General features: G+C 39.3%; 2 protein-coding genes across 2 annotated transcripts; both read left to right on the forward strand.

Annotated features, from left to right (window-relative positions):
* LOC107620656 lies at positions 14,828 to 15,931 on the forward strand. The gene has a single exon (XM_016322788.1). The coding sequence runs from the start codon at positions 14,828 to 14,830 to the stop codon at positions 15,929 to 15,931; it is 1,104 nt and encodes a 367-aa protein (XP_016178274.1).
* Positions 18,272 to 18,745, forward strand: LOC107620655. Its single transcript, XM_016322787.1, has one exon. It carries the CDS (start codon positions 18,272 to 18,274, stop codon positions 18,743 to 18,745), a length of 474 nt encoding a protein of 157 aa, XP_016178273.1.

Genomic DNA, 27,753 nt, shown 5'->3' on the forward strand with positions numbered 1-27,753 from the left:
GGCACTAATTTTCACCTCTCCCCCCTTGGAGACATTTCTTTTAACCAACTGGAAGAAGAGGAAGAAAATTCAACAATCAAGTGTCAAGCTACTAACATTAAAGAAGCGCTTGTTGGGAGGCAATCCAACTACTAGTATCATTGGTTTTGTAGTTACTTTGGTTTTAATTTTATAGTTATTTTGATTTTAGCATTATAGTTAATTTAGTTCTAGTTTTAAATTACTTTATCTCAATTTTTTTAGAATTTTTCATATTTTACATGTGTTTTGGTCATGCAGAGTGATTAGAACAGGAACAGGAGCAATTAAAAAGAAATTTTTGACACACTGGAGTTTTTCTTTGCTTGGGGACAAGTAAACTTTTAAGTTGGGTATTGTAGAGTGTGCTCTCTATTTAGTTTATCATCAGTGGCACCATGGGGAGATGAATGTTCTTTATAGAGGAGCACAATTGGAGGAATGAAATGGCCACCAACATAACTGAGGTGGTTGAGTTCCTTTCATTCTATTTTTCTTTCCATTCTTATTTTGTTGTCTTATATTTTCTGTTGCTTTGATTGCCTGTATGATCTTTAGTACTTTCAGTTCTTAGATTTAGTTTCATTCTATTATTTGCTTTTAGTTTAAAAAAAATTGTCTCATGTACTGCTCACTGAGCTTGAATCTAAAAGGAAAAGAAAAAGAAGTGATGTATTGCATGAGAAATTAAGTTTATATTGAAGAGTGGTCTTATTTACTTAGATGTGGTGGTATTATCTATGATTTTGAATGCATGATATGAATAGTGTATATTTGAATTTGAATAAAAGGATGTTGATGTATGAGGAACAAGAATTTAGAGAACTATTATAAATTCTCTAAAGTAAACAAAAGCTTAATCCTTGAAGCAAAAGAAACAGCAAAAGAAAAATAAAAGCAAGGTCCAAGGCTCTGAGCATCAATGACTAGGGAGGTCAAACATGATTAAAAGCTCAAAGAGTTGTTTCCCTAGTCATATGCTTGTGGTGTAATTGTGTCAAGTAATCCTTGAGACAGAGCACTAAGAGTCGAGATCAAGTACATTTAACAGAGTATGCCAAAGGCTTTGAGCACCACTGTCTGGGAGTAACTAAAAGAAAAATCAGAACCTAAAGAGAGTTCTCCAGTTAAGTGCTTGTGGTGGTTTTGTGTCAAGTGAAGCTTGAGACAAAGCATTTAAAATCACGGCTAGGCTCAAGGTGCAAAGCAACAAAGAAAAGAGAATTAAAAGAAATTTGATGTGTTCAAGGATTAAACTGAAGTGTAAAAGATTGGAGAATTCATAATATTATCCGGATTCTAATTCCGAATGACAGTGACATCCTTCTGATTCAAAGGAGAGTGAGATGCCAAAACTATTCAGGATTGCAGTTGTAAACCCCACTTCAAGAAGAGACATGAGCTAATTGAACTCTCACTCTCATGGAAATTCACATCCTAAGCCTACGTTAGTTTTGGTTGCTTGAGGACAAACAACAATTCAAGTTTGGTGTTGTGATGCGTTAGCATCTTTCTTATCTTTTCTTAGTGAATTTGCATTCAATTTGTTGAGTTTAATTAAGAATTAATTATCTTTTAGCCACTATGGATGCTACTTTGAGTCATGTTCAATTTTGTTTATTTTAGGTAGCATTCGGCTGGATTTGATGGAGTTTCCGCAAAAAAAGAGAAGAAGGCGAATGATGCTGTCAACCCTGACCTCTCTGCACTCAAACCTAAATTACTCGAGCAATAGAGATCCAATGGACGTGATTCTAGTGGCGTTGGAAAGATAACTTCTAGATATTTTCAACGATGTATAATAGTCCATACTTCTCCACCAAGTCAGCAAGGGTGGCGCCTAACTTGAGGTTTCTCAAGTTAGGCGCCAAAATCAACAATATGCATAACTCCAAGGCAGCCAAGGTGGCGCCTAACTTGAGAAATCTCAAGTTTGGCACCAGGATGAAAGAGAGGCATCCAAGACACATTGCCAAGGCTGTGCCTAACTTGAGAATTCTCAAGTTAGGAACAAGGCACAACAACAATACGCAACATTGGTTTTGCACTCTTCAAGTAAGGCACAACCTTTCCTCAAGTTAGGCGTAGCACTCAAGCCTTCCACGCCATTCCTCACTGCACCATTCAAGTTAGGCGCAGCCCTTTACCAAGTTGGGTGTGGACATTAATGAGACAAGTGGTCCACATTCATCCTCAAGGCCCACACGGATTGTTTACTTTTATTTCTGATTAAACCATATTTTATTTAAAAATAGGAAAAGATATTATTTAGTTTTAGAAAATATAATTTAGATTAATTAGGATTAGATATAAAAATGAAAAAGAATCAGCTCTTCAGCCTCTTCTCTTCTACCTCATTCTGCACTTTACAGTTTTTCTGAATCCTAGTTTTCTCTCGGAACCATGAGCATCTAAACCTCCACTGTTAAGGTTAGGAGCTCTGTCTATTGTATGGATTGGTACTATTATTTTTTTATATTAATTCATGTACTGATTACTATTTCAAGAATTATTTTCGTTCTTTATCTTATGAATCTAGGTGGAACGGAAGTATGACCCTTGTTCTAATTGAGTTCTTGTATAACTTGGAAAAGCTCTTTACTTGAACAACAGCTTGAAAACAATTTCTCCTAAACTTCTAATTATTTGGACTTAACGGGGTACGTGACATATAATCCTCTTATATTTGGGTAATTAGGATTTTTGTGGCATATAACTAGAATTGAACTTCACCCTCTAATTGGAATTAAGTGACCAAGGAATTAGCGGTTGATGAATTTTAGAGGAGACTAAAAAGGTCTAAGGAATTAAGGTTTAGTCACATATAATTTGCCATGAATTAAATATTGCATGATTAAAATAGTTAGTAAGAAAAGTAAATCTGGAAGATAGATATCTCTGAAGCCTTAACTATTTCTCCATATATTATTCACTACTTGTTTACTGCTTGCTTTTCTGATTCTCTGATTTACTGTTTAATACATTTGAACCTTCAAACACCATTTTCTGTTTGTTTGACTAAGTCATTCACTCAATCATTGTTGCTTGATCCATCAATCCTCGTGGGATCAACCCTCACTCACCTGAGGTATTACTTGGTACGACCCGGTGCACTTGCCGGTTAGTTTGTGGGTTATAAATTTCACACCATCTGCCACCTTGTATAGCTCTTGAGGTATCACCTCATACACCTCCACCTCAATCCCATGCATGATGCAATGAATCATGATGGCTCGGTTAATGGTCACTTCTGACCGATTGCTAGTAGGGATGATAGATCATTGGATGAATTCCAACCATCCTCTAGCTACAGGCTTGATGTCAAGCCTTCTTAGTTGGATAGGTTTGCCATGAGCATCCCTTCTCCATTGTGCTCCTTCCACACAAATGTCTGAGAGGACTTGGTCTAGCCTTTGATCAAAATTGACTCTTCTAGTTTAATGGTGTAGGTTTCCTTGCATTAATGGTAGATGGAGCACCAACCTTACACTTTCTGGGCTGAAATCCAAGAGATGCCCTCGGACCATGGTATGCCAATTTTTGGGATGTGGGTTCACACTAGTATTATAGCTTTTAGTGACCCATGCATTGGCATAGAACTCTTGTACCATTAAGATTCCAACTTTCGGGATAGGATTGGTTAGAACTTCCCAACCTCTACTTTGGATTTGTTGTCGAATCTCTGGGTACTCATTCTTTTTTAGCCTAAAGGGGACTTCAGGAATCACCATCTTCTTTGCCACTACTTCATAGAAGTGGTCTTGATGGGCTTTAGTAAGGAATCTCTCCCTTTTCCAAGGTTCGAAGGCGAAAGCAATGACTTTTCCTTTCCTCTTTCTAGGGAATTCTCCAACTTTGGGTGCCATAAGTGTGAATGGAAATAAAAAATCAAGGCTTTTCCAACACAAAACTTAAAATCTTTACTTGTCCTTGAGCAGGCCAAGTGGGGGCTTATGTGTATGAATTGTGTGTTGAAAGGGTTGGAAGAAGGGGTATTTATAAATGTGGGATGGGATAGGGTTTGAATGTGAAGGGGGAATTGGGTGGGAAAATTTTGAATTTGAAGTGGGTGGGGGTTGTTGAGAGTTATGATGGCTTTGGAAAGAGATATGGATGTGATTGGTTGAGGGTTTATGGGGAAGAGTGTAAGTAAGAGAGAGAAGAAGGTGGAGTTAGTGGAGATTCTGTGAGACCCACTGGTCCTGAGAGGCTAGGGAATTCGAATTCCCTGCCCCCTTGTGGGAGTTGAATGCCCAGCTCCTGCTCCTAGCTGGCATTCAACGCTAGGTGCATGCTCTATTTAGGGCGTTGGACGCCCAGAGGGGACCTCCTTCTTGGCATTCAATTCCAGGTTACTGCCTCTTTTAGGGTGTTGAACGCCCACTAGGGGTTCCCTGACTGACGTTCAATGCCAGCAATGATGTTCTTCTTGGGTGTTGAACGCCCATTCATGCCTTCTTGTTTGGTGTTCAACGCCAGCAAGGTACCTACTTGAAGAACAGAAGACTGACAGTTTAGAATTCAGAATAAATTCCCGTTGCAAGTATAGTTTCTAAACCAAGCAATCATCCTTTCTTACAAACATTTTGGTTGTCACAAGTAACAAACCCATTTGAAATTGATAACCGAAGTATTTAACCTCGGGTCGTCTTCTCAAAGAATTGCAGGGAGGTGTTCTTATTATTGGTTATGAGTCCTGTAAATTGGGGGTTTTGAAAGTGAGGAACAGGTAATTTAAATAACAAGGAAAATAAATTGCAGGAATTAATAAATTAATATCTAATAAAACTCTTGGCAAGGTATGAAAATTCGGAAGTCCTATCCTCGTTATTCTTATGAGAATTGAGTTTAACCCCACTTAGTTAACCTTTACGAAAGCAAGAAAAAGTCAAGTGGACTAATTAGTTAGATTTTCCAAGTCCTAGCCAACTCCTAAGGAAAGACTAGAGTTAGTGGAATTCCAGTCAATTAGAGGAATTAATTAACAATCACGATAAGTTTAATAACTCAAGAGCCTCCAGTTAATCAATTAAAGCCAAGAATATAAAAAGCTAAATAAGAATCATAAATCTGAAATACCTCAATTTATATCAATTAAAGAAAATCCTAACATGAATGGTTTATAAGCCAATTTGGCAACATAAATCAGATACGAATAAAAGCATTAGAGTAAATAGAAATATAAAAGGAATATTGAACCTGAGAAGAAGTTAAAATAATAAAGTTGAAATCCTAATTCCTTTAAGAGGAACCCTAATCCTAAATCCTAAGAGAGAGGAGAGAACCTCTCTCTCTAAAAACTACATCTAAATTATGAAAAGTGAATAATCGGAAGGCATGTTGATGAATGAATGGATTCTCCCACTTTATAGCCTCTAATCTGTGCTTTCTGGGCCGAAAACTGGGTCAGAAACAGCCCAGAAATCGCCCCCAGCGTATTCTGGTACATACAGGTCGCGGGAAAGTGACGCGGAAGCATCGTCCACGCGTTTGCGTGTATTGCGTTTCTGCCAGGTCATGCGTCTGCGTGATCCACGCGTTCGCGTCGTCTGTCTTCGAGGAAGCTATGACAAATTATATATCGTTGCGAAGCACCGAATGTTAGATTTCCAACGCAACTAGAACCGCATTATTTGGACCTCTGTAGCAAAAGTTATGACCGTTTGAGTGCAAAGAGGTCAAGCTGGACAGCTTAGCAACTTCTTCAACTTCTTGTATTCCTTCCACTTTTGCATGCTTCCTTTCCATCCTCTGAGCCATTCCTACCCTGTAATCTCTGAAAACACTTAACATACATATCAAGGTATCTAATGTTAATGAGAGAGGATTAATATTAGCAAATATAAGGCCAAAGAAGCATGTTTTCAATCATAGCACAAAATCAGAAAGGAAAATATAAAACATGCAAATAGTATGAATAAGTGGGTAAAGATTAATAAAATCCACTTAATTGAGCACAAGATAAACCATAAAATAGTGGTTTATCAACCTCCCCACACTTAAACATTAGCATGTCCTCATGCTAAGCTCAAGAGAAGCTATAAAGGAGTGAAGAGGAATGGTAGAATGTATGAAATGCAACCTATCTATATGTATCCAACTACATGAAGAATGCTTTTTCCTACTTGGTTTAAAGGTAAATAAATTCTCCAAGAATAAATATGAACTGGATTTCACTAATTCAAATCATAAAAATGAAGTACAAATAGGCTTGTAGAAGAGAATAGCTCATGAAAGCCGGGAACAAAGAATTGAGCATCAAACCCTTACTGGAAGTGTATGCACTCTAATCACTCAAGTGTTTTAGGTTCGATTCTCTGAATTCTCCACTAATTTCTCAATGCATATGATTAAATTATTGGATGCATGAATCATGTCCTAAACATTTCTTTCACATTTTCAGAAAATTCTAACATATTCAATGCTCAAACCAAATGTTTCCAAATTTACTTCTCCATACTTAATTCGTGAGCACTCTCACTAGTCTAAGCTAACCAAGGATTCAAATTAAGGACATTATTGTTTTCCGCTTAGAGTTAATGATGTGCTAAAGTAAAGAACAAAGGGGTATAATAGGCTCAACATTGGCTTGCAAAGAATAATGAAAGGGTAAGACGATATGGGTATGTAAGCTTAGTGAAACAAAGGCCTCAATCATGTAAGTGTATGCATACATCAAATAATGGAAATATAGAATTAAGCAAGACAAAGATCACAATTTTAGAGAGAAAAATACACACTAAAACAGAATTTTGGTTGATAAAATGCAACCAATCAAATAGGTTCAAAAATCTCACTGGTTTTGTATGTTCAAGCTCTAAACCATGTTCCAGTATAATATTTCTTCAAACAAGTTTAACATTAAATTTTATTCAAATTAGTGAAATGCTCTAAAAATTTTCTTGAAAAAGAAAATATTACTTCAACCAAGTGGTAAAATATGCACAAAATCAAATAATCATGCAATCAAACATGCAAATGCAACAACTAACAAGGAAAATAAACTATTGGTGTTGAGATAGAAGAGTAACTAACCCATGGAGATCAGTATCAACCTCCCCACACTTAAAGATTGCACTGTCCTCGGTGCATGCTAAGATGTACAAGTGGACGGGTTGCTTCAACTGATACTTTTCTCCAAAGATTGTGCAGGTGGACTTGTTTGTCTTCCCATTAAGAAGCTTTTCCTCTCCCTTTGTGGTGGCCATCTTGAAAGAAGAGGGAAAAGAAGAAAAGTAACCCAAAATAAAGATAGAAAATAAATAAAATATGGGTGTTAATGCCAGATAATAAGGGTTTCAATTACATGGTAGCTACAACATGCAAGTGAAAAAAATAGTAGAAGTACATGGCAAATCAAGAGTGCAAAAATTTACAATAATGGGGAAGAGAGTGGGTAAGAAAAGATAATATAAATTCATGTCAATGCAAAAGTAATACAGGTATAAAAGATTGGTATTGATTTAAATAATATTACCTAACCAGAATAACACAAGTCACTAAGCACCCAAAATAATTCAAGAGAAGATGCAATAGTTAAATAAGAAAATTTTAACACCAAAGGAAAAATAATGAATTTAGAAAAGAAAATAAAAATATGCACAAAATTAAGATGCAATGAATGAAATATGCAAACAAATTAAGTAAGTTAGAACCTCTAAGAGGTCCCAATGGTTTGGACTTGAGTAGACTTAAAAAAGACATACAGCCTTGGCAAGAACGTCGTTCCGCGGAATATATGACTCATGCTCCTTTAGGTTCTTTAAATTCCGTGGGTGGCGTAGCTACCGAGATCAATGCAGTCAATTATGTCTCTCCTAGAAGTTGGTTAGCTACTTCTCATTAAAATGAAAGATAAGAAGAATGAGAAGGGAAAGAAAGGGAGAAGAAGTAAGTAAGAAAGGAGGGAGGAAAAATTAGGATTGGGGAAGAAAAGATAAGATGTTTGGCACTGATTTGGATAAGCTGGGCGGCGCAGGCGACGCGGACGCGTGAGTGACGCCGTCGCGTGGTGTGCAATAATTATCAGGTGACGCAGACGCGTGGGTCATGCGATCGCGTGGCTTGATTTGTGCGATTGGCGCAAGTGCAGCCTCGCGTTCGCGCAACTCTCTGTTTGAAACTCATTTTGCCAAATTTTTGGGTGACGCGGTCGCGTGGTTGACGCGTACGCGTGAATGGTCTTTCTTTTAAAAATGACGCGGACGCGTGGGGCACGCGTTCGCATGGCAGGGCTTGTACTTCTAGCATAGTTTCAGCCCCACTTCATCACAAATCTCTGCCATACACCCGTTTACGTCGATTTCATAGGGCCACACGTTCGCGTGGGTGACGCGGACGCGTGGGAGGCATTTTTCTCACATGACGCGGATGCGTCATCGACACGGTCACGTGGATCAATCTGTGCTAAAGGCACGCCTCCAGCCACGCTGTCGCGTGACTCTCTGTAAAATCTCTTTTCTTCCTTGAGGCACATATGACGCGGACGCGTCGTCGACTCTGTTGCGTCGCGTGCGAAATTTTTTTTAATGCAGTATGCAGAATGCAATGCTAATATGAGTGTTATGCATGATTCCAGGTCCAATCAAAACTCAAAAACAAACCAAACAGACTAGAATTAAAACTAAAAAGGGAACGATCATACCATGGTGGGTTGTTTCCCACCTAGCACTTTTAGTTAAATTTCTTAAGTTGGACAATTGGAGAGTCCTTTGTTATGGTGGCTTGTGCTTGTACTGATCCTTGAATCTCCACCAATGTTTACAATTCCAGTATCCTCCGGGGTCCCAAAATAGGCACAGAAAGCCTTCAAGCAAGTTAAAGCAAGTGACAAGGCCCCAAGAGTGTTGATTGCCAGAATAAATTCCGGGTCCCAAACCTTGCTTTTGCCCCCGTCTTCTTGTTGATCATTAGTATTCCAACCGGGTGGCAGGCAATCTGAATTCTCACTAAAGCGGCTAAACAACTTCCTAGACCCATTCAGTTGAGATTTACACCAACCCTTGCATTTAAACTTTGAGCACACAACCATGTTGAACCTTGCTTGACAACTCTAACCACTAACCATCTTCCTCTTACTCTTAATGCCACAAAGAGCTCTAAGTTGACCATCCGTCTCTAGTAGCCCATATTCAAGTGGAATTAGAAAGCTAAGGGATACGAATTCTACCCACTTGAATGTTGTGAAGGATGATGGTAACTTAAGGGGAGGTATTTCTAACGAATTTGCAAGCTCCACTCCCTTGTGCTCTTCTCTGACAATTTCCACCTCTTTGCAAGTTTCTTCAATATCAGCCTCTTCCTCTTGGTAACTTTTTTCCAATTCAATCTCTTCTTCATTCCTCACCAAGGGCATGGGAGGCTGTGCTTCTTCTTCTTTAATCTCCATCTCTTGACCAACCTCTTCCAAGTCTTCAACTATGATATGCCTTGGAGGTTGTACACCCTCCTCAGCATCAATTTCAATCGCATTGGAAGGAGGTTCTATAACCTGACTTTCCCATGGAGGTTTAGCATCTCCTAAATCTTCAACCATTTCTTCCTCTGCAAATATTATGTCTTCCTCCACTTGTTCCAATACAAAGCCATGTTCCTCATTGTCCACCGATTTTTCTAGTGTCTCCTTCATGCTACGCTCTTCTTTTGATTTTCCACATGTAGCTATGGGAGTACTTTGAGTGCTTAGATGTCGGGAAGCTATTATATTTACTACCTCGGTTAAGGCAGTAGTGAGTTTCAGTACACTCCTTTGCATCTTCGCTTGCCCTTGAAGAAGAACACGAAGTCTGTCATCCATTGGAGGTTGGGGCGGATATGAGGGTTCATTGGTTGGAAGAGAGGGTTTGTAATAGCAAGGTGGTTCATCTTGATAATGATAAGGAGATGGTATATATTGAGGTGGTGGTTCATGAGAGTAGTTGTGTTGGAATGGAGAAAGTGGTCTCCTGTGAGAACTATGCACGTTGCTAACTTGGAGTTACAATGGAGTGCTTGGCAACAACTCAAGAAGCAAGTTGGGCAAGAAGAGGAGGAGTTGTTGGCGTTGCCAACTTGGAGAAAGGGTGAGTGTTTGAAGGCAACGCCAAGCAGCCTTGGAGAAGCACATGTTGGCGTTGCCAACGCCAAGAACTATAGGCGTGTTCCTAGGCAACGCCAGGCAACCCTGGAGAAGCACATGTTGGCGTTACCAACGCCAGGAACCATAGGCGTGTTCCTAGGCAACGCCAGGAAGCCCTGGAGAAGCACATTTGGGCGTTGCCAACTTGGAGAAAGGAGTGAGTGTTTGATGGCAACGCAAGGCAGCCCTGGAGAGCACATTTGGGCGTTGCCAACTTGGAGAAAGGAGTGAGTGTTTGATGGCAACGCAGGCAAGCAAGGAATTGGGCCAGGGAGGAGCTCGAGGGCATTGCCAACGTGGGAATGAAGAAGCATTATTCAAGGCAACGCTGAGCTAGAAGATTTTGCCCAGAGAAGAAGCTCGAGCACGTTGCCAACGTGCTGCTTCACTGGAGTGTTCCTTGGCAACGCACACAAGCAAGGCTTGGCCCAGGAGGAAGGGAAGCTGGCGTTGCCAACGCCAGGAACAAGGGACGTATTCCTTGGCAACGCACATAAGCAAGGTTGGCCCAGGAAGAGGAGGAGCTGGCGTTGCCAACGCCAGGAAACATAGGCGTGTTTGGCAACAACTCAAAGCAACAAGCATGGAGCCTTGAGGAGAGGAGCACGAGCACGTTGCCAACTCCAGGAAGAGTTGGAGTGTTTGCTGACAACGCCCAAGCATGGAGGCTGTCCAGGAAAGGAAGCCAACGTTGCCAACTTGGAGATATAGGGGCGTGTTCAGCAACAACTCCAGCGAGCTTGGCAGCCTGACCTTACCTAATTCAATGGAGTATATCTTGAGTTACAAAGCTCCAAATGAGGTGATTCCAACGGCATTTGAAAGTCGACATCCAGAGCTTTCCAACCATATATCATAGTATGGGATTGGCATTCATTTGAAGCTTCAAAAGCTGGCTTCATTTAGCGCTTCAGAATCTGGGCACGTTGCCAACTTGAGAAGAGAGGGGCGTGTTCAGCAATAACTTGGCAGCTTGACCTTACCTTCTTTGAGGGAGCATAACTTGAGTTATAGAGATCCAAATTGAGTGCTTCTAGTTGCATTGGAAAGATGACATTCATAGCTTTCCAATCATATATAATAGTCTATAGTGGAGTATGAAATGTAAGCTCGAATCAGAGTCATCTTTAGGCTCCAAAAACAAGAAAATGAGGTTGAAATTTAAGGAAGAATGAATGGCCTTGGAGGGGAGCACGAGCACGTTGCCAACGTGCCAACAAGGGGGCATTTTTGAGAACAACGCCAGCCCCATGTTTCAGCCTTGGGAGGCTTGGCACGTTGCCAACTTGAGAAGAAAGGGGCGTGTTTAGCAACAACTTGGCAGCTTGACCTTACCTTCTTTGAGGAAGCATAACTTGAGCTAAAAAAATCCAATTGAGATGATTCCAAGTGCATTAGAAAGAAGACACTCTGAGATTTCCAATGATGTATGATAGTCCATATTGAAGCAGAAGATTGATACTCAAATTCTGGGCAACATTTGGCATGAGAGAAGAGTCAAGAAGAAGAAAAGCAAGTTGTTAGCAATAACTTGGGCCAACAACGCCCAAACACCAATAACCACTTCCAGGAAAATGCCATGCACGTTGCCAACGTGCATTAAGGCTAGAGTTATTGGCAACAACGCCAAGTCATTGGGCCAGAAACATTATGAATGAACTCCTCCTTCTATGTTTAGCAACACTTCTTCAATTGAACCAGAAATTCAACAAAGAGAAAGCCCACATTGCTAGCCCAAATTAAAGATCTCTGAAGGAGTTTTAGGAGTAGTATAAATAGAGAAGAATTTGGTACTTTGTGGGCAATTTTTGGACACTTAGAAAATTTGCTATTACACTAGCATTTTTACTTTTTACTTTTTCTCACCGGTTTTCTATTTTGTTTTTCTTGTAACTTTGAATTTTCAGTTTTAAGAACTTCTTCTTCTTCTTCATTCTTCTCTACACTTAGTTTAATTTTCATCTATGCAATTGTTGTTGAAATTGGAGCTATGATTCACTAAACTCCACTTTCATTAGGGGGAAGAGCTCTGCTCATTTGAATGGGTTGACAACTTCTCTTTTTCTTCTCAATTCAAGTGGTTTATCTAAAGAGGAAACTCTTGTTCTTCATAGATTCAATCACCATCGAGAGAGGGATTAATCTATATGAATTATGTGGTAAATTTGAGAAAGGAGTCACATAGTTCAGTTTAGAGTTCCTCCTTTCATGATTTCCTTGATCAATATACTTTGGTTGGTATGTGAGATGTAACCTTCCTTAGTTGAGATTCTTGAAGTTGTGTGGCTTGGATTAGAAAATAAACTTCATCTCTTCTCATGAACAATTAGATCACGAGAGTGGCAATTGGTTGTGTTGAAAGAAATTGAGTTACCAAGAGATTGGAACTCAATTACCCACAATTTGCCATGGATCTATACCCATGATTGAGAAGGAATTGATCAACATCAATTCATGAGAATTTGCATCTCTGATCCCTAATGATCCTTTCCATCATTAATTCTCATCTCTTTTGTTCTTTAGTTGTTTGAATACCCATTACCCAATTCCCTTCTACATTCTTGCAATTTATTATTCTTGTCATTTAGATTCTGTTTCTCTAGTTCTTGTTATTTACTCTTATGTTCTCTGAATTTCTCCAACCTTTACTTTCTTGCAATTTATTTTCCATGTCATTTAAGTTTCCTGCACTTTAAGTTTTAGTTATTCACTTTCATCTTCTTTCTCTCTTCTAGTTCTTTAAATTCCTTGCCATTTAAATTTTTACAAATATGTTCAAAAATCACAAATCTCATGAAATCAAAACCATGTTTGCTTGACTAAATCTACCATTTAACTAAAGTTGCTTAATCTACCAATCTTCGTGGGATCGACCTCACTCTAAGTGAGTTTTACTACTTGATACGACCCGGTATACTTGCCGGTAATTACGTGAAATTAATTTTTTACGTATCAAGTTTTTGGCGCCGTTGCCGGGGATTGGAAAGGATTGACAATGATTAAGTGAAATGAAGATCTAGATCTAGCACTTTTTATTTTTGTTCTTTAACTTTTAACTAACACACTAACTGTTTGAATTTTTGCTTAAACCAACCAACATTTCACTTCAGCTATGGATTGAAGTGTTATTGCCTTTCTGGTGTTGTGTGATTCTTATGCTTCGGCTGCATGTCAGGTACAAGGAGAACTATACCCACTTTTTGTGAACAAGACGAAAGAACCCTCAGAAGATTAAGAAGAGCTGAAAGAGGGAAATACATTGTTGGAGAAGAGGATTCAGAAGGAGAAGACCAAGTCATGGAGGGCAATTCACATAACCATGCTGAGGGAGCTACCAATACTAACATTCCAGAGGGAGTTGCCAATAATAACAACCCACCTCAAAGGAGAGTTCTAGCTTCTTACACTCTCCCAAATCCAAGACATTGTGGGAGCAGTATACTCGCCCCCAACGTTCATGCAAACAATTTTGAATTGAAGCCTCAACTGATCCCTTGTGCAAAACAATTGCTCATATGGAGGAGGCCCCCTTGAGGATCCAAATCAACACCTATCTGTCTTCCTAAGAATTTGCGAAACTGTCAAGACAAATGGTGTGCATCCAGATATTTACAAGCTGCTATTATTCCCATTTTCTTTGAGGGATAAGGCATTTCAATGGCTGGAGACATTCCCCAAGGAAAGTATCAACACTTGGGATGATCTGGTGAATAAATTTCTATCCAAGTTCTATCCACCTCAGAGAATCATCGGGTTGAAAACAGAGGTGCAAACATTCACTCAAATGGATGGGAAAACATTGTATGAAGCATGGGAAAGATACAAAACCTTGATTAGAAAATGTCCACCTGAAATGTTTAGTGAATGGGATAAACTTCAAAACTTCTATGAAGGGTTGACTGAAAAATCTCAAGAATCTTTGGATTACTCTGCAGGAGGCTTACTACAGTTGATGAATACAGCCGAAGAAGCTCAGAATCTCATAGACATGGTGACAAATAACCAATACTTCTTTGCTCATCAGAGGCAACGCCAACCTATTCAAAAGAAGGGTGTATTGGAACTAGAAGGAGTGGATACTATCTTAGCACAGAACAAGTTGATGCACCAACAAATCCAGCAACAAATGGAGATGATGGCTAAGAGAATAGATGGCCTCCAACTAGCTTCAGTGAGTACAACAAATCAGGCTTCAATTGAATGGGTCAAAATGAAATAGGCAATGTTGAGCAGCAACAAGAACAAGTTCAATACATGCAAAATACCTCAAGTTCATTTCAAAATGACTTTCATGGTGACACATACAACTCATCCTGGAGGAATCACCCTAACCTGAGATGGGGTGATAATCAAAACCAGTGGCAGAAGAACAACAACTCCAACCATTCCCGTAACATACACAACCAAAACCACTCATCCAACAACACTAACCAATACAAGAAACCATAAAACACATATCAACCACCTCACCACAATTCACAAACTCATCAAAATAGCATTCCCGCACCAACATCTAACCCCCAAAACTATCACACTACCTCTACAAATAACTTCCAGCAACCACATTCCAACCCCATCATACCACCAATAGACCATCATGAAAGCAGACTTTCAAGTCTTGAGGCATTCATACAAGCAATTGCTCAGTCCACTCAAAGCTTGGTCAAAGTGCAAGAGAGAAATGAAGCTACCATGAAGAGCCTTGAACGACAAGTGGGACAATTGGCTAAACAAGCTAAACGGCCAACCAATATCCTCCCAAGTGACACAGTACCCAACCCAAGAGAAGAATGCAAAGCTTTCCAATTGAGAAGTGGCAAGGTAATTGGAGAAAGTCCTAACAAAGAAGTAATAAAACTCAACGAGCAAGGCACATCAAGCAAGCAAGATGAAGACAAGATAGCAACACCTCAAGAGGGCAAGGAAGATGAAAAGCCACAAAGCAAGACACCCACTCCAGACAACCATCTCAATAACAAGGAGAGTGTGAAGTCACAACAGGAGGACAAGAATGAAGGAGTGAAAGCATATGTACCCAAGCTTCCATATCCAACCAGGATACACAAAGGAACGAAAGATCAACAATTTCCAAGGTTCTTGGAAATCTTTAAGAAACTTGAAATCAACATCCCATTGGCGGAGGCCTTGGAACAAATGCCACTATATGCAAAGTTTCTCAAAGAATTAATCACCAAGAAGAGAAGTTGGCAAGAGAAAGAAACAGTGATTCTCACTCAAGAGTGTAGCGCCATTATTCAAAGGGGACTGCCACCAAAACTCAAGGATCCAGGCAGCTTCCTCATACCATGCACAATTGGGAGTATAGCCATTGACAAATCACTCTGTGACCTGGGAACAAGCATTAACTTAATGCCCCTTACCATGATGAAGAAAATGATGATAGAAGAGTTGAAACCCACAAGGATGTCACTCCAACTTGCTGACAGGTCTATCAAAATACCAAATGGTGTAGTTGAGAACCTCTTGGTGAAAGTGGGGAACTTCATATTCCCAGCTGATTTTGTGGTCCTAGATATGGACGAAGAGGGGAGCAACTCAGTTATCCTTGGTAGACCCTTTTTGGCTACAACTAGAACAATCATTGATGTGGAAAAGGGAGAGATGATCTTCAGAGTACATGATGAGCAGATGACCATAAATGTCTTCAAGGCAATGCAACACCCCGTTGAGAAAGAGAGTTGCATGAGGATTGATGTGGTGGATTCTTTAGTTGAAGAAATACTTGAAATAAACCATCAAGTGAAACAGGAGGAAGTCCAAGACATCCAAGGATAAGAAGAGAATAAGTTAGAAACACCAGAGGAACCAAGTGAAGCTAAGAAATAAGAGACACCACAACAAGAGTTGAAACCACTACCCCCTCATCTTAAATATGCATTTCTTGGTGAAAAAGACAGTTTTCCAGTGATCATCAATTCTACATTGAGTGCTGAGGAAGAAGAAAAGCTACTTGTAGTTTTGAGAGCCCACAAAGAGGCGCTGGGGTAGACCATTGATGACTTGAAAGGCATAAGCCCTGCCATATGCATGCACAAAATACTCTTGGAGGAAAATTCTAAACCAGTAGTACAACCTCAGAGAAGATTGAATCCCACAATGAAAGAGGTGGTCCAAAAAGAAGTACTGAAGCTATGTAAAGTTGGGATCATTTACCCTATCTCTGACAGTCCATGGGTTAGCCCAGTTCAAGTAGTACCCAAGAAAGGTGGGATGACTATCATTGTCAATGAGAAGAATGAGCTTATTCCAACAAGAACAGTGACTGGATGGAGGATGTGCATCGACTATAGGAGGCTGAATGATGCCACATGAAAGGACCATTTTCCCCTGCCTTTCATTGACCAGATGCTGGAAAGGCTGGCTGGCCATGCTTATTACTGTTTCCTTGACGGATACTCTGGATATAACCAAATCGTAGTTGACCCCATGGATCAAGAGAAGACTTCCTTTACCTGCCCTTTTGGAGTCTTTGCTTACAGGAGAATACCATTCGGGTTGTGTAATGCCCCAACTACCTTTCAGAGATGCATGCTATCAATCTTCTCGGACATGGTAGAAAAATTTATTGAAGTCGTTCTTGGGCGTAAAGTTTCAAACAAGGATATAGAGGTTGATAGAGCTAAAATAGAAATCATTGAAAAACTCCCTGTACCTATCAATGTAAAGGTAGTTAGAAGCTTCTTAGGCCATGCTGGATTCTATAGAAGATTCATCAAAGATTTTTCCAAAATAGCAAAGCCACTAAGCAATCTGCTAGTGGTGAACAACCCTTTCCTCTTTGATGATGAATGTAAACATGCTTTTGAAACTCTAAAAGCTAAGTTAACCACAGCACCAATCATCACACCCCCAAGTTGGGGACTACCTTTTGAACTCATGTGTGATGCAAGTGACCTTGCAATTGGTGCTGTGTTGGGGCAGAGGAAGGAAAAGAAGCTTTATGTTATCTACTATGCAAGTAAAGTGTTGAATGAAACTCAAAGAAATTACACTACAACAGAGAAAGAGTTGCTAGCTGTGGTGTATGCTTTTGATAAATTTAGACAATATTTGATTGGATCTAAAGTTTTAGTGTATACTGACCATGTTGCTCTTAAGTATCTCATGTCAAAACAGGATGCCAAACCAAGGCTAATCAGATGGGTACTACTCCTACAAGAGTTTGACATTGAGATAAAGGATATGAAGGGTAGTGAAAATTAAGTTGCTGACCATCTATCAAGAGTGCCACAAGATACATGTCAAGACAATCTTCAATCAATAAATGAGGAATTTCCAGATGAGCACCTCTTGCAGATTCAATATGTTCCTTGGTTCGCAGACATGGCAAACTACAAGGCAGGAAGGATCATACCATAAGAATACACAAAACAACAAGTCAAGAAGTTGTTACATGAGGCTAAGTTCTTCTTCTGGGATGAGCCATTTCTATTCAAAAAATGCCCAGATGGAATGATAAGAAGGTGTGTACCGGAGGTTGAGATGAAGGACATACTATGGCATTGTCATAACTCAAGCTTTGGTGGCCATTTTGGAGCTGAAAGAACTGCTGCAAAGGTACTTCAAAGCAGTTTTTACTGGCCTTCAATATTCAAGGATGCTAGAGACTTTGTGTGCCATTGTAATGAGTGTCAAAGAACAGGGAGTTTGACAAGGAAAAATGAGATGCCTCAGAAATTTATCTTGGAAGTGGAACTCTTTGATTTGTGGGGAATAGACTTCATGGGACCCTTTCCTCCATATTACACATTCAAATACATTTTGGTGGCAGTGGAGTATGTTTCAAAATGGGTAGAGGCAATAGCCACCACCACATGTGATACCAACGTGGTGCTGCAATTCCTAAAGAGAAACATCTTCACATGATTTGGAGTGCCCAAGGGACTTATAAGTGATGGGGGAAGCCACTTCTGTAACAAGCAACTAAACTCTCTACTCCATAAATATGGAGTTACTCACAAAGTGGCCACACCTTATCACCCACAGACAAATGGGCAAGCTGAACTTGCTAACAGAGAGCTAAAGAGGATCCTGGAGAAAACTGTGGGAGCAACAAGAAAGGATTGGGTTCGGAAGCTGGATGATGCACTTTGGCCATACAGAACAGCATTCAAAATGCCAATAGAAAAATCTCCATTTCAGCTGGTGTATGGGAAAGCATGCCATCTCCCTGTGGAGCTTGAACACAAGGCCTTTTGGGCCACCAAACTTTTGAATTTAGATGCTCAAGTAGTAGGAGAAAAGAGGTTACTACAACTCAATGAATTGGAGGAGTTCAGATTGGAAGCCTATGAAAATGCCATAATATACAAAGAAAGAGCAAAAATGTGGCATGACAAGAGGATATCCCAAAGGACATTCGAACCAGGCCAAAAGGTGTTGCTATTCAACTCAAGACTAAAGATTTTCCCTGGGAAGCTAAGGTCTAGATGGACTGGTCCATACACCATCACCAAAGTATCTCCTCATGGCTATGTGGAATTACTTGATGAGACTTCAAAACAAACTTTCACAGCAAATGGACATAGGGTGAAACTTTATCTTGGTGGCCCCTGGAGCAAGGAAGAAAATGTGCACTTACTAACATGAGCAAAAGAGCGGCAATGTCAAGCTAAGGACGATAAACAAGCACTTCATGGGAGGCAACCCATGCACAGGAGTCTTTTATTTTCATGCTTTAGTGATAATAAAGAGTAAACTAGCACATAGTGTATGCAAAGAACTAAGTTTGGTGTAACCAATCTCAAAATAATTGCAAAAGTTTTTTTTTCAACACTTAGTCACAAACCAAGTTTGGTGTCCATACGTACACGAAAATACTAGACCATAGAACAATTTTTAGTAATACAAAAAAAAAAAAAGAAAGGGAGCGTGTTTTCTTTTGGCACATGTTTGAAACACTTCAAGAATCTCAATGTTTTGGAATTTGGTTGCAGGGAAGTGAAAGAAAGAAGTGATGGAGAATCTTGAAGAAAAGTCACGGACACACAAGGAAAAGAAAGTCACATGAGTCTTGAAGTGTGTGCATTGAAAAAGGCAACTTATCATGCAATGGGTACAAAGAAGCATGCTTCCCATACTGTGACCGAACCATCAAAACCATTCTCCCACCATAAATATGACTCTAAAACACCCCAACCACAATCATCAAACCTCACTTTGCCCTCACTTCCATATCTCCTACTCCCCATCACCATAGTTCATCAAAATCCCCCTAACCTATCCGAAACACTCCCTTCTTCATTCCCCCTCACAATCACTCTCAAGATTGTATTTCCCTTACCTAGTCACCATATCCACCTGCACCCCTTCATAAACATTTTCTTTATGCTTGAGGATAAGCATTCATCTAAGTTTGGTGTTGGAAGATTTGACCCTTGCAATTGAATTTCAATGGCCTCATCATCAAGAGCTAGGAGAGAAGATGAAGGACAAAGCCACTTTGATCGAAGGAGATTCAAATCCAAACACAATGAGCGCATCTTTAGTTGGATGTCAGGCAAAGATGTTGTCCCGGAGTTACCTTTCAAGCTAAGAAAGGAGGAATATTCTGAGATACAAAAAATAATTAGAAAGAGGGGATGGGAGCTTCTCTGTAACCAACCTCAATAAGTAAGCATGCTTCTCATCCATGAGTTTTACACTAATGTGATAAGAGAATTTGATGATGAAGAACCATACATGAGTTATGTAAGAGGGGTGACGGTTGACTTTAGTCCAAACGCCATCAATAGGGTGCTAAAGGTCAAACCAAAACGGTTCAAACAAGCTAGCTATGAGGAAAGGGTTGAAAATGATCCAAGATATGTGGATGTGTTGAGTGACTTATGCAGAGTAGGCACGGATTGGGTGTTGGATTCACATGGACAACCACTCAAACTCAGGAGAGGTGATCTCATACCTCAAGCAAAAGGATGGCATGACATAGTGAGGAGATCATTGATCTCTACTTCAAATAATTCCGAAGTGATAGTGAATAGAGCAATAATGATCCACTGCATAATGAAAGGAGGAGAGATCAATGTTGGAGAGATTATAGCCAAGAACATCATTGACATAGCTCAAAAGGTCAAACAGGACAGCTGGCTAGGATATCCCAGTACTATTCTGCGCTTATGTGAAGAAGCTAGAATTCCTCTCGAAGAATTTGAAGAAACTGACGTGGTCTCTATTGGAAAACCCCTCACCAGGGAAAGATTGGAATTTATCACCACAACCCAATTGGAGAGGCAACCTTTAGCAAGAAAAAAGAAAAGGAAAGAAGCAAGACAAGAAGAAGAGCACCAAGAAATGGAAGATACAAGTACCTTGAACATGAATCAACTCCAAGCCGCTTTGGAAGGACTCTCTGGACAATATTCACAAATTCAAAGGAACCAAGAGGAACAAGCTCAACAACAAAGGGACCTTTGGCAGGTGATGAATCAGCAAAGAGAAGTTCAAGTTCAATGGATGAGCCAACAAAATGAATATCAAACACACATGATGGAACTACAACAAGAACAATATGCCAAGATGTATGAAGCCATCAACAATGCAACTGTTGAACATAAAAGATCCATGGAGAAAGTAATACAGGAACAAGCTCAACTAAGGAAAGAGCAAGCTCAGCAAAGGGAACTTCTTAATAGGTTGGATGCTAGACATGATGCATTTCACAGAGAATTCAATGAAAGCAGAATGTTCAGGGAGGCAGACATAGAGATAGACTTGACTATGATATATGCACCCAAGAGAAACTCAGCTACCTTTGTGGAGCACCCCCACTGCTCAACCCACAAATCAAACATTTCAATGAAGCCCGCAAGGTATTCGAAGAGCAAGAACTTGCAAGGGTGAGATTCAATGCTGAGAGGCTAAAGGAGACGATGATAAGCTCAGGAGTATGGCAAAGAGAATAGGGGGACTCAACAACAAAACAACAAGGGGAAATGAGAAAGAAAAAGAAAGAAGATCCAAAGGGCAAAGGAAAGGGACATTAAGACAAAAGGTGGTGGAGTTCTTTTCTTTAGTACTTTATTAAATAAAGAAGATGTATATCTGAAATATGGTGTACCTTCTAAGTTGTTTTCTTTTATGCATTAGCAGTTATCTTGCCTATTTCATGTAACACTCACATGCTTGGAATGTTTGTTTGTCTTAAGTATTTTCACTTGACAATGGAATAAGAGATGTAGTTTGAATAAGAACAGAGAGAAATCTAGCCTAAGAGAATAAGATAGTCAGATACAAAGTGTAGTACATATATGCTTTCATTGTGAACAAAATCAAGAGCTCAAGAAATCAAAAGGAGTTAAGATGCTTGCTTACATAAAACTAGTTGGCTAAGGGTCATAAGACTCAAGAAGTTAGAAGCACAAAAGATCCTTGACAATGAAGTATTATACAAAATTTTAAAGAGAAATAAAGAAAATAAAGAACAAAAGGAATGAAAGGCTAGGCATCAATGACAAAATTTGGATATGTGTCTGTGGTGATTGATGTTAGGAGACATACTTGGGCTAGTAAATCCGAGGGGTGCTTCATCACCTGGTAACTTGAGTTAACTAACTCGGAATTATCGATTGAAAACTCACAATCAAGAGTAGCTCTATAACAGAACATTTAGCAACCCAAAGAGGTGCTGGACACCACTATCCAAATAAGATTTTAATGTTAAATGCCTGTGATTGAATGTGTTAAGGAAAGAGGCTTGAGTTAGTAAATCTTTAAGAGTGCTTCAACACTTAACAACTTAAACCAACTGGTTTGGGATTGTTGATTGAAAGCTTATGCTAAAGAGCCGCCTTAAAACAAGATTTTTAGCTCAATTGAAATAAAGGAAAAGTGAAAAAAAAAAAAGAGAAAAGGGAAGTAGAGAAAAAGAATAACTTAAGGACTATGTGCTGAGGTAAAGAAAAAGAGTCTAGTGAAACTAACCAACCTAGTAATGGAGCAAGCATTTCAACTAGAAATTAAGATTAGCCTTGATTAGTTCCACTAAACAGATGACTACACAATTGAGGATGACATTTTTTTTGGAAGAATTCTTCTCTGTTAAAATATTCAACTCTTGCATCTTAAATTCTGTGGTCAAATTATTCTATTTCTTGCTTGAGGACAAGCAATATTTTAAGTTCGGTGTTGTGATGCATTCGCATATTTGCCACATTAGCTAGTCTATTTAGTTAGTTTTAGCTTAGTTTCACTCATTTTTCTTTGAATTTAAACAAGTGTTCTTATGAGTTTTGTTTTCATACATAAGAATACCAAGGACCATGTTAATTGTAGCCAAATTCATGCAAATGATTCAAGGAATGCATAAATGAATGAGTATGAATGAATCTCATGAAATTGATTGCATGAATTGGTAAGATTTTGAAGCAATTTCCTTTGTCAATGATAGGTGATGAAACAATAAAGCATTGAAGCAAGAATGAAGCAAGCAAGTGGCTAACAACTCCTTCAGAAATAGCAATGTGCACGTTGCCAACTTGGGATTCAAGTTGGCAACGCCATTGAAGCTTCACTTGAGGAAGAGCACAAACAACCTTGCAAGAAAGTGGTCTCCTGTGAGAACTATGCACGTTGCTAACTTGGAGTTATAATGGAATGCTTGGCAACAACTCAAGAAGCAAGTTGGGCAAGAAGAGGAGGAGTTGTTGGCGTTGCCAACTTGGAGAAAGGGTGAGTGTTTGAAGGCAACGCCAAGCAGCCCTGGAGAAGCACATGTTGGCGTTGCCAACGCCAGGAACCATAGGCGTGTTCCTAGGCAATGCCAGGCAGCCCTGGAGAAGCACATGTTGGCGTTACCAACGCCAGGCAGCCCTGGAGAAGCACATTTGGGCGTTGCCAACTTGGAGAAAGGAGTGAGTGTTTGATGGCAACGCAAGGCAGCCCTGGAGAGCACATTTGGGCGTTGCCAACTTGGAGAAAGGAGTGAGTGTTTGATGGCAACGCAGGCAAGCAAGGAATTGGGCCAGGGAGGAGCTCGAGGGCGTTGCCAACGTGGGAATGAAGAAGCGTTATTCAAGGCAACGCTGAGCTAGAAGATTTTGCCCAGAGAAGAAGCTCGAGCACGTTGCCAACGTGCTGCTTCACTGGAGTGTTCCTTGGCAACGCACACAAGCAAGGCTTGGCCCAGGAGGAAGGGAAGCTGGCGTTGCCAATACCAGGAACAAGGGACGTGTTTCTTGGCAACGCACACAAGCAAGGTTGGCCCAGGAAGAGGAGGAGCTAGCGTTGCCAACGCCAGGAAACATAGGCGTGTTTGGCAACAACTCAAAGCAACAAGCATGGAGCCTTGAGGAGAGGAGCACGAGCACGTTGCCAACTCTAGGAAGAGTTGGAGTGTTTGCTGACAACGCCCAAGCATGGAGGCTGTCCAGGAAAGGAAGCTAATGTTGCCAACTTGGAGATATAGGGGCGTGTTTAGCAACAACTCCAACGAGCTTGGCAGCCTGACCTTACCTCCTTCAATGGAGTATATCTTGAGTTACAAAGCTCCAAATGAGGTGATTCCAACGGCATTTGAAAGTAGACATCCAGATCTTTCCAACCATATATCATAGTATGGGGTTGGCATTCATTTAAAGCTTCAAAAGCTGGCTTCATTTAGAGCTTCAGAATCTGGGCACGTTGCCAACTTGAGAAGAGAGGGGCGTGTTCAGCAATAACTTGGCAGCTTGACCTTACCTTCTTTGAGGGAGCATAACTTGAGTTATAGAGATACAAATTGAGTGCTGCGTTAGAAAGCTGACATTCATAGCTTTCCAACCATATATAATAGTCTATAGTGGAGTATGAAATGTAAGCTCGAATCAGAGTCATCTTTAGGCTCCAAAAACAAGAAAATGAGGTTGAAATTTAAGGAAGAATGAATGGCCTTGGAGGGGAGCACGAGCACGTTGCCAACGTGCCAACAAGAGGGCGTGTTTGAGGACAACGCCAGCCCCATGTTTCAGCCTTGGGAGGCTTGGCACGTTGCCAACTTGAGAAGAAAGGGGCGTGTTTAGCAACAACTTGGCAGCTTGACCTTACCTTCTTTGAGGAAGCATAACATGAGCTAGTACTTTTACTTAGAACTTGTTTTTAGACTTTTTGACACTTAGAAAATTTTCTATTACACTAGCATTTTTTACTTTTTACTTTTTCTCACCGGTTTTCTATTTTGTTTTTCTTGTAACTTTGAATTTTCAGTTTTAAGAACTTCTTCTTCTTCATTCTTCTCTACATTTAGTTTAATTTTTATCTATGCAATTGTTGTTGAAATTGGAGCTATGATTCACTAAACCCCACTTTCATTAGGGGGAAGAGCTCTGCTCATTTGAATGGGTTGACAACTTCTCTTTTTCTTCTCAATTTAAGTGGTTTATCTAAAGAGGAAACTCTTGTTCTTCATAGATTCAATCACCATCGAGAGAGGGATTAATCTATATGAATTATGTGGTAAATTTGAGAAAGAAGTCACATAGTTCAGTTTAGAGTTCTTCCTTTCATGATTTCCTTGATCAATATACTTTGGTTGGTATGTGAGATGTAACCTTCCTTAGTTGAGATTCTGGAAGTTGTGTGGCTTGGATTAGAAAATGAACTTCATCTCTTCTCATGAACAATTAGATCACGAGAGTGGCAATTGGTTGTGTTGAAAGAAATTGAGTTACCAAGAGATTGGAACTCAATTACCCACAATTCGCCATGGATCTATACCCATGATTGAGAAGGAATTGATCAACATCAATTCATGAGAATTTGCATCTCTGATCCCTAATGATCCTTTCCATCATTAATTCTCATCTCTTTTGTTCTTTAGTTGTTTGAATACCCATTACCCAATTTCCTTCTACATTCTTGCAATTTATTATTATTGTCATTTAGATTCTGTTTCTCTAGTTCTTGTTATTTACTCTTATGTTCTCTGAATTTCTGCAACCTTTACTTTCTTGCAATTTATTTTCCATATCATTTAAGTTTCCTGCACTTTAAGTTTTAGTTATTCACTTTCATCTTCTTTCTCTCTTCTAGTTCTTTAAATTCCTTGCCATTTAAATTTTTGCAAATATGTTCAAAAATCACAAATCTCATGAAATCAAAACCATGTTTGCTTGACTAAATCTACCATTTAACTAAAGTTGCTTAATCTACCAATCTTCGTGGGATCGACCTCACTCTAAGTGAGTTTTACTACTTGATACGACCCGGTATACTTGCCGGTAATTACGTGAAATTAATTTTTTGCGTATCAGTATAGTGGATGCGGGTTAGGGTCATATGGTGGTGTTTAGTGGTAAGGGGCTTGTGAGTATGGTGGTTCAAAGTTGTGTTGAGGAGATAGTTCATAAGCATATGGCGGGGCTTGTTGATAATCAAAAGAGCGCTCACCATAGCCATTGCCTTGATATGCATCACAGAACGGTTGTTGATAGTCCATTGGAGGTGGTTGTTGCCATGAGGGTTGATCAAATCCTTGTGGCTCCTCCCATCTTTGATTGTTCTAACCTTGATGCATGTTCTCATTGTAATTTCCTCTTCCTGCAACATAATTGTAACCAGACTCATAGCCAAAGGGGTGAGAGTTCATAGTAGCTAATAAAAATTAAAAATAAAAACAAATAAACAAGCAAAAGAAAATAAAATAAAATAAAATAAAATAAGAGAAAAGATTTGAAATTTGAAAACTGAATTTTGAAATTTGAATTTTAAATTTTGAAATTTGAATTTTGAAATTTGACTTTGAAATAAGATAAGATAAGATTTTTGAAAAAGATATGATTTTTTTGAAAAAAATTGTATTTTGAAATTTAAAACTAAGATAAGATAAGATAAGATAAAAAATTTAAAATTAAAAATCTGAAATTTTTTTTTTCGAAAATAAATCAATTTAAAAGCAAATATTTACAATAACCAATAATAAGGCACACGTTTGCAATTCCCCGGCAACGGCACCATTTTGAAGAACGGAAGACTGACGGTTTAGAATTCAGAATAAATTCCCGTTGCAAGTATAGTTTCTAAACTAAGCAATCATCCTTTCTTACAAACGTTTTGGTTGTCACAAGTAACAAACCCCTTTGAAATTGATAACCGAAGTATTTAACCTCGGGTCGTCTTCTCAAGGAATTGCAGGGAGGTGTTCTTATTATTGGTTATGAGTCTTGTAAATTGGGGGTTTTGAAAGTGAGGAACAGGTAATTTAAATAACAAGGAAAATAAATTGCAGGAATTAATAAATTAATATCTAATAAAACTCTTGGCAAGGTATGAAAATTCGGAAGTCCTACCCTCGTTATTCTTATGAGAATTGAGTTTAATCCCACTTAGTTAACCTTTACGAAAGCAAGGAAAAGTCAAGTGGACTAATTAGTTAGATTTCCCAAGTCCTAGCCAACTCCTAAGGAAAGACTAGAATTAGTGGAATTCCAGTCAATTAGAGGAATTAATTAACAATCACGATAAGTTTAATAACTCAAGAGCCTCCAGTTAATCAATTAAAGCCAAGAATATAAAAAGCTAAATAAGAATCATAAATCTGAAATACCTCAATTTATATCAATTAAAGAAAATCCTAACATGAATGGTTCATAAGCCAATTTGGCAACATAAATCAGATACGACTAAAAGCATTAGAGTAAATAGAAATATAAAAGGAATATTGAACCTGAGAAGAAGTTGAAATAATAAGTTGAAATAATAAAGTTGAAATCCTAATTCCTTTAAGAGGAATCCTAATCCTAAATCCTAAGAGAGAGGAGAGAACCTCTCTCTAAAAACTACATCTAAATTATGAAAAGTGAATAACCTTGAAGGATGTTGATGAATGAATGGATTTTCCCACTTTATAGCCTCTAATCTGTGCTTTCTGGGACGAAAGCTGGGTCAGAAACAACCCAGAAATCGCCCCCAGCGTATTCTGGTACGTACAGGTCGCGGGAAAGTGACGCGGAAGCGTCGTCCACGCGTTTGCGTGTATTGCGTTTCTGCCAGGTCACGCGTCTGCGTGATCCACGCGTTCGCGTTGCCTTGCTTCGGGGCAGTGAAGAACGAAACTCTCGCGCCATCTAGAATTTTCACAACAAATTCGCGTTGTAAGTATAGCTTCTAGACCGACAAGAATTTCTTTCTTACAAAAGTTTTGTTTGTCACTTAAGCAAACCCAATAAAATTGATAACCGAGTATTTAAACCTCGGGTCGTCTTCTCAAGGAATTGTAGGGAGGTATGACTTATTATTAGCTATGGAAAAGGTAGAATTTTGGGTTTTTAATGTAGCAGATAAAAAGCAAGAATAGTAAATGGCAAGAAAGTAAATTGTAAGGAATTAATTTAAATAAATAATAAAACTCTTGGCAAGGTATAAGAACTGGAAGTCCTATCCTTATCAATTGTGATGAGAATTGGATTTTAATCCCACTTAGTTAAGTCAAGTGGACTAATTAGCTTGATCCTCAAGTCTTAGTCAATCCCTGTGGGAAGACTAGCTTTAGAGCGATCTAGATCAATTAGTAATCTACCTATTTCAACCACTGCTTTATTTGATAACTCAAGCATCACCGATTACTTAACCAGAGCCAAAAGGGAAGAGAATCTACTCGAATGAAAATAATTTGGACAAATCAAAAG

This window comes from Arachis ipaensis, chromosome B10 (assembly GCF_000816755.2).
Source record: "Arachis ipaensis cultivar K30076 chromosome B10, Araip1.1, whole genome shotgun sequence".
Taxonomy (NCBI): Eukaryota; Viridiplantae; Streptophyta; class Magnoliopsida; order Fabales; family Fabaceae; genus Arachis; species Arachis ipaensis.

Bases quoted from the DNA above. Each gene is read 5' to 3' on its own strand.
- LOC107620656 (XM_016322788.1), top strand. From the start codon at position 14,828: ATGAAGAGCCTTGAACGACAAGTGGGACAATTGGCTAAACAAGCTAAA.
- LOC107620655 (XM_016322787.1), top strand. From the start codon at position 18,272: ATGCCAATAGAAAAATCTCCATTTCAGCTGGTGTATGGGAAAGCATGC.